General features: G+C 41.4%; 1 protein-coding gene across 3 annotated transcripts; it reads left to right on the top strand.

The window, feature by feature from the left end:
- Nucleotides 1-697: 697 nt before the first annotated feature.
- LOC127413344 (uncharacterized) lies at nt 698-7823 on the top strand. Of its 3 annotated transcripts, none has more exons than XR_007892571.1 (4): nt 698-5454; nt 5584-5796; nt 6072-6187; nt 6592-7823. XR_007892571.1 is itself a non-coding variant. In XM_051650432.1 (4 exons), coding segments are annotated over exons 2-4 (789 nt in total). In that variant the 5' UTR covers nt 5425-5436; nt 5584-5794; the 3' UTR covers nt 7263-7823. The 3 variants fall into 3 exon arrangements, 1 of the variants encoding a protein (XP_051506392.1); XM_051650432.1 differs by having other exon boundaries at nt 5425-5436; XR_007892570.1 differs by having other exon boundaries at nt 698-5796; nt 6452-7823.
- The last annotated feature ends 313 nt before the right edge of the window (nt 7824-8136 follow it).

Below are 8136 nucleotides of genomic sequence, written 5' to 3'. Positions count from 1 at the left end.
GTGTGTGAAAAAAGCTCGGAGGATCATCAGAGACTCCAGCCACCCGAGCCATGGGCTGTTCTCACTGCTACCATCAGGTAGGCGGTATCGCAGCATCAGGACCCGCACCAGCCGACTCCATGATAGCTTCTTCCCCCAAGCAATCAGACTTTTGAACTCTTGATCTCCCACAATCAAATACATCAGCACTGCACTTTATTACCCTTACTCATATCTCACAACGGACTGTCATAAATTATATTATTTTTATTATATTATGTTCTCTCTTAACAACTGACTATCAACCAACAGCCTGAATGTCAATACAGTACAATACTGTACATTCTATATATATATATATATACTTTCTTTTATATATTTTTATTTTTTATTTTTATTGAATAATGTGTATCTATATAGTGCGTATTGTATACTGTACAGTGTATGTTATTATTTGTATATTGTTGAGTGTAATTATGTGTATAACAGATATTTAAATTGTGCTGTGTTAATTTGATGTTATTGTAAATTGGTACTGTCTCATCACTGTCATGACTGCTATGTTGATCGGAACTGCACTCAAGAATTTCACACACCATTGCACTTGTGTATATGGCTGTGTGACAATAAAGTGATTTGATTTGATATATATATATATATATATATATATATATATATATATATATATATATATATATATATACATACATACATACATACATACATACATACAATAAAATCATACTGCCAATCAACTGTGCAAAGAGGATGTGGAGAACTATACAGGTACCAGGCAGCACTTTATAATATATTAAAAATGGAAAGTGAACAGTGTGATCAGCACAAAAAAGTGAACAATGTGAGCAAGAAAATATAAACAAACAAAATCATACCACCACATAATAGCCTAATTATTATGTTGGCTTGACAAAGCCAACATACTGATCTACTATTTAAGCTTATTAGTGGTGCTTGCAAAGCATATGGGTGGAATCATTTAATGCGGCCTAGCAAGAAGTTTTGGAGCATTACATGAGTTTCGGGGTAAGATGTACCCCTGGGGGGTAAAACGGGCCCAAATATGCCCCATAGGCATACCATGTCAAGGGTCTCACCCATGAAAACAATTGTTTTTTCCCCAACTATGACAAGACACTTTATTTTGTGGGATCATATCTCCCAATCAAAATGTCGCAGAGACATGTGGGCAGGCTCATTTCACTTGGGCTACCAATCACTCTTTAAGTATCACCTTGGAAACGGCATAGCCACACCCTAACAACCATTTACAGCACCCTAGCAACCGCCCCAAAGACTTCCATTCAAAATGGCTCAGATGGATATCTTCAGAACAGAATATCATAGACACTTGGGGATTGGCTCTTTTGAGTCAGGTTAGTAAGCAGTCAATAAGAATCACTCTGTTCACTGGCTAGCCACTCCCTGGCAGCCATTTAGAGCACCCTAGCAACCAGCTCTATTGATTTCAATTAGAGTGTGATATCTTTGGATCAGAATGTCCTAGAGACATGAGAATTGGTTTGGCTTCAAGTATCATCATGGAAACTACTTAGCCATGCCCTAGCAACCACTTAGAGCACCCTAGCAACGAAACACCATTGACTTCCTTTCAAAATCACTAAGATGGGTATATCAGGATCAGAATGTCGTATAGACTTCATTGTTGGTTTGTATGACTAGATTTTTAGAATCACCATGGCAACTGCCTAGCAACTACATGGGCTTACCCTAGCAACCAAGTAGCAAAACACATATCTCCGCACCAGAACATTGTAGAGACTTCCGTGTTGACTTATTTCTCTCAGGATAGCAAGAAGCCATATTAACTATCACCTTGGTAACTGCCTAGCAACCACATGGGGTTACCCTAGCAACCAAGTAACAAATCACATATCTCTGAACCAGAATATTGTAGAGAATTCCAGATTGACTTATTTCACTCAGGATAGCAAGGAGCCATATTAACTATCACCTTGGTAACTGCCTATCAACCAGGTGGGGTTACCCTAGCAACCAAGTAACAAATCACATATCTCTGCACCAGAATATCTTAATTTCCGGTTTGACTTATTTTACTCAGGATAGCAAGGAGCCTTGTTCAATATCACCCTGGTAACTGCCTAGCAATCAGATGGGGTAACCCTAGCAACCAAGTAACAAATCACATATCTCTGCACCAGAATATCGTAGAGACTTCCTGTTTGGCTTGTTTGACTCAGTCTAGCAAGGAACATTTTGAGTATCACCCTGGTAACTGCCTAGCAACCAGATGGAACACCCTAGCAACCATAGAACAACACTAATATCTCTGCACCAGAACATCTTACTGTCGTGGGGGTTGCCTAATTATTATTATTCTTATTATTCTTATTCTGTACAAAACTTCGGCACCTAACTCGTCCCGCACCGTTTGTAGTACACCCATGAATTAGGTGTCAAATCGACTGGCCTATTGACGACACCTGTGCTATGACTTTTCTAAGGGATTGGGTTTACGGTGCACCCCTGGGGGGCAAAAAACATCCCGAAAATTTCCCATAGGCATACTATGGCAAGGGTCTCGCCCATGAAAACATTTTTTCCCCTACTATGGCAGTCAATGTAAGAAAGTTGTCAGATCATATCTCCCAATCAGAATGACATAGAGACATGGGGGTGGGCTCATTTCAATCGGGATACCAATCACTCTTTAAGTATCACCTTAAAAATGGCATAGCCATGCCTTAACAACCATATATGAGACCCTAGCAACCACCCCTCATTAACTTCCATTCAAAATGTCTCAAAAGGATATCTTCAGAACAGAATATCGTACACACTTGGGGATTGGCTCTTTTGAGTCAGGTTAGTAAGCAGCCAATAAGAATCACTCTGTTCACTGGCTAGCCACGCCCTGGCAACCATTTAGACCACCCTAGCAACCAACTCTATTGCTTTCACTTAGTGTGATATCTTCGGATCAAAATGTCCTAGAGACATGAGAGTTGGCTTGTTTTAATTGGGTGAGCAATCAGTCTTCAAGTATCATCATGGGAACTACTTAGCCACGCCCTAGTAACCATTTAGAGAACCCTAGCAACCAAACACCATTGACGTCTATTCAAAATCACTAAGATGGGTATCTCAGGATCAGAATGTCGTAGAGACTTCTGGATTGACTTATTTCACTCAGGATGGCAAGGAGCCTTGTTAAGTATCACCCTGGTAACTGCCTAGCAACCATATGGGGTTACCCTAGCAACCAAGTAACAAATCAAATATCTCCACACCAGAACATCATAGACACTTCCGGGTTGACTTATTTCACTCAGGATACCAAGGAGCCTTGAAAAGAATGACCCTGGTAACTGCCTAGCAACCACATGGGCTTACCCTAGCAACTAAGTAACAAATCACAAATCTCTGCACCAGAACATCATAGAGACTTCCGGGTTGACTTATTTCACTCAGGATAGCAAGGAGCCTTGATAAGTATCACTCTGGTAACTGCCTAGCAACCATGTGGGCTTACCATAGCAACCAAGTAACAAATCACATATCTCAGCACCAGAAAATCGTAGAGATTTCTGAGTTGACTTTTTTCACTCAGGATAGCAAGGAGCCTTGTTAAGTATCACCCTGGGAACTGCCTAGCAACCAGCTGGGGTTACCCTAGCAACCAAGTAACAAATCACATATCTCTGCACCAGAAGATCATAGAGACTTCCGGGTTGACTTATTTCACTCAGGATGTCAAGAAGCCTTGTTAAGTATCACGCTGGTAACTGCCTAGCAACCAGATGAGGTTACCCTAGAAACCATGTAACAAATCACATATATCTGCACCAGAACATCGTAGAGACTTCCAGGTTGACTTATTTCACTCAGGATGGTAAGGAGCCTTGTTAAGTATCACCCTTGTAACTGCCTAGCAACCAGATGGGCTTACTCTAGCAACCAAGTAACAAATCACATATCTCAGCACCAGAAAATAGTAGAGATTTCTGAGTTGACTTTTTTCAGTCAGGATAGCAAGGAGCCTTTTGAGTATCACCTTGGGAACTGCCTAGCAACCAAGTGGGTTTACCCTAGCAACCAAGTAACAAATAAAATATCTCCGCACCAGAACATCGTAGAGACTAATGGGTTGACTTATTTCACTCAGGATACCAAGGAGCCTTTATAAGTATTACCCTGGTAACTGCCTAGCAACCACATGGGCTTACCCTAGCAACCAAGTAACAAATCACATATCTACGCACCATAACATTGTAGAGACTTCGGGGTTGACTTATTTCACTCAGGATAGCAAGGAGCCATGTTAAGTATCACCTTGGTAACTGCCTAGCAACCAGATGGGGTTACCCTAGCAACCAAGTAACAAATCACATATCTCTGCACCAGAAAATCATAGAGACTTCCGGGTTGACTTATTTCACTCAGGATAGCAAGAAGCTTTGTTAAGTATCACCTTGTTAACTGCCTAGCAAGGAGAAGCGATCTATCTACAGGAGTCTGCAGTTGCATGTAAGTGTGTTTATTTCATTGTTTTACTTTGTTGTAGAGTGGTATTCATTGCTAGACTTGTGTTGTTTGTTTACTGTCTTGAACTCCCGTCGCATAAATGTGGGTTGGTGTGTGTGTGTGTGTGCTATATTGTTTTGACTTGTCCCAGGGTATTCACTGCTAGATTTAGCGTTGGTTGTCCAGTGTGCGTAAAACTATCATGGTTTTTAGTGTCTATAAACAGTGCTTCACTTGTTTTAGAGTATTATTTATTGCTAAAGTGCAGCATAATTTATTTGCGGTGTACGGAAGTCGCGTTTGTTCCTGTGCTTGTCACCTCACATGACCCTTAGTTTCGATTGACCACGTGACTAGCTTTGTTGTGCTAAGTAGTATCCTGCTTTTTTTCATTGAACGGCTCATTATCATCGTGTATATATTTGACTTGAATGCTGACGCGGCAGTGGAAGTGGTAGCCCTCGTGTAAAGCCCTCCTCGTTTGAAGACCTACTTGGGTAAAGACCAGCGAGTCTACCTAGCAAGGACACCGACAAGGCGCCACTCACCATAGCACTTAAGTATCTTGTTATTGTGTCTCTTTTCTTATTTTCCATCTATATACTAACATGTCTACTTCACGAATAATGCATGCCTTCAAGCACATCCCTGTTATCTGTTACAGACCGTTTACATGATATCAATGCAAGACCAAACGCAACCCACACAACCTACGGCCACTTTGCACTTCAGCACCTGCTCTGCCCTCTTTCTCAGTGGGACTCTGGAACTACCAGTCAGCTGTGAACAAAGCTGACTTCATTCCAGCCTTTGCCACGCAGTTCACCCTCAGCATCCTGGCACTGACAGAAACATAGATACATCCAGAGGATACAGCAATACCTGCTGCTCTCTTCAACAACTTCTTCTTCTCTCACAACCCTTGACACACCGGTAGGGGTGGGGGAACAGGTTTGCTCATTCATAACAACTGGACTTTTTCACCACACTTTTCACTATGTAACAATACTAGTTTTGAATTCCATGCTATTACTGCAATGCAACCCACAAAAATACATGTTGTCATCTATCGACCTCCAGGTCAGCTGACAAACTTTCTTGAGGAGTTGGATGTCCTGCTGTCCTCCTTGCCAGAGGATGGTAGGCCACTTGTGGTTCTTGGTGATTTCAACATACACCAAGACAAGCCCGAGGCCACTGAAATGAATACTTTCCTGGCCTCATTTGACTTGGAAAGACTACACACCACAGCAACTCACAGATCAGGCAACCAGCTGGACCTCATTTTTACATGTAACTGTACCAACTCAAATATTCTTGTTACTCCTTTACATGTCTCTGATCACTACTTTGTTCAATTCAACATGACTCTCCCATCTACAGTCTCCACCTTTGGTTTCCTTTTGCCGTAACCTCCGTTCTCTTTCACCCTCACACCTCTCCACTGCTGTCTCTACCTCTCTTCCCACACTAAATGTATTTACCACGCTTAATGTAAACACTGCCACAGACACACTAAGCTCTACTTTAACAACCTGTCTAGACAACATCTGTCCTATCTCCTCTAGGCCAGCATGTGCTACACCACCCAGCCCCTGGCTGTCTGACGTCCTTTGTGAACATCGGACTGACCTCAGGGCAGCTGAGAGGAGATGGTGGAAATCTAAAGATCCAGCAGACCTAGGTAAATATCAGTCTCTGCTTGCAACTTTTTCAGACAACGTTAAATCTGCAAAAACCTCCTATTACCAGAACAAGATCAGCAGCACCACAGACACTCACAGCTTGTTTAGAACATTCAACACACTTCTCTGCCCTCCCCCTCCACCACCTGACACATCACTGACAGTAGATGTCTTCGCCACATTTTTTACTAATAAGGTTACATCCATCAGCAATACACCCTGTCAAACACCTGTCTCATGTATGCAACTCTTCTGTCTCTAAGTTCTCTCCTCTGACTGACACGAGGTCTCTAAACTCCTCCTCTCCAACCACCCCACCACCTGTTCCCTTGACCCCATTCCTTCTCACCTTGCAACCACTTGCAACTCAACCCAGCCAAGACTGAACTCCTTGTCTTTCCAGCCAACCCTGCTGTTGAACAAAACATCACCATGCAGCTGGGTGCAACTACAGTAACACCTTCCAAAACTGTCAGAAATCTAGGGGTAACCATCGACAACAGACTAAATTTCACAGACCACATCTCAAAGACTGCAAGATCATGTAGAATTACACTCTACAATATCAGGAAGATAAGACCCTTCCTCTCTGAACATGCCACACAACTGCTTGTCCAGTCACTTGTCATAACTAGACTGGACTACTGTAATGCTCTAATTGCATGCCTTCCTGCATGTGCAATTAGACCCCTGAAAATTATCCAGAATACAGCAGCACATCTGGTCTTAAATGAACCAAAGAGAGTGCATGTTACACCACTCCTTGTCTCTCTCCATTGGCTGCCGACTGATGCACGTATCAAATTCAAGGCTCTGATGCTGGCATACAGAACAGTCACTGGGTCTGCTCCAGCATACCTAAAATCATTTATGCAGAGCTACGTGCCCACTAGAAGCCTGCAGTCGGCTAAGAAACGTCGCCTTGTTGAACCAACACAAAGAGGCACCAAAACACTTTTCCGGACTTTCAGCTTCATCATACCACGTTGGTGGAACGACCTTCCCAACTCCATCCGTGAAGCTGACTCACTCTCTGTCTTCAAAAAAACGACTAAAAACACATCTTTTCCATGAGCACTTAACCAGTCATTAAAAAAAAAAAATCCTATTGCACGTTATTCTGTTTTGAATACTATTCTGATGCTAGTGAAACTTTGTAATACAGCACTTTTCATACCACTGTCTCCTTAAGATGATTCACTTATGTTTTGCTCTTTTGTAAGTCGCTTTGGCTAAAAGCATCTGCCAAATGAATAAATATAAATGTAAATGTAAAATGCCACACCCTAGTGTGATATCTTCAGATCAGAATGTCCTACAGACATGAGATTTGGCTTGTTTGAATTGGGTGAGCAATCAGCCTTCAAGTATCATCATGGAAACTACTTAACCACGCCCTAGCAACGATTATTGTATTGGTGTATTAACCCTTAGTCCACCAACATACTAAATGTCCATTTCAATTTATTGTATTGGTCTATTACCCCTGTGTCAACCAACATACTAAATGTCCATTTTCAATTTATTGTATTGGTCTATTACCCCTGTGTCCATCAACATACTAAATGCCCATTTTCAATTTATTGTATTGGTCTATTGTGTCCACCAACATATTAAATGTCCATTTTCAATTTATTGTATTGGTCTATTACACCTGTGTCCACAACATACTAAATGTCCATTTCCAATTTATTGTATTGGTGTATTACCCCTGTGTCCACAACATACTAAAGGTCCATTTCCAATTAATCAATATTAATCATTGTCAAAGATAATCATTAATTATTAAAATCAATGGAACATTGATTAGAATTAACACTAGCTTATTGATCCTTCAAATTCAACAATCATCAAAGATAATTATCAAAATCAATAGAATATTAATAAGTATTAATATCGCCGGGGCACCACCCTGGAATCAGGGGCTACTAACCAGACAGTAGAACAG

Source organism: Myxocyprinus asiaticus, chromosome 22, assembly GCF_019703515.2.
Source record: "Myxocyprinus asiaticus isolate MX2 ecotype Aquarium Trade chromosome 22, UBuf_Myxa_2, whole genome shotgun sequence".
NCBI lineage: Eukaryota > Metazoa > Chordata > Actinopteri > Cypriniformes > Catostomidae > Myxocyprinus > Myxocyprinus asiaticus.
This window is presented reverse-complemented; position numbering and strand designations above follow the sequence as displayed.

Coding starts and splice junctions, on each gene's coding strand:
- LOC127413344 (XM_051650432.1), top strand. Junction 6,188..6,591: donor TAAAGATCCAGCAGACCTAG/GTAAATATCAGT, acceptor TTGTCTTTCCAG/CCAACCCTGCTGTTGAACAA.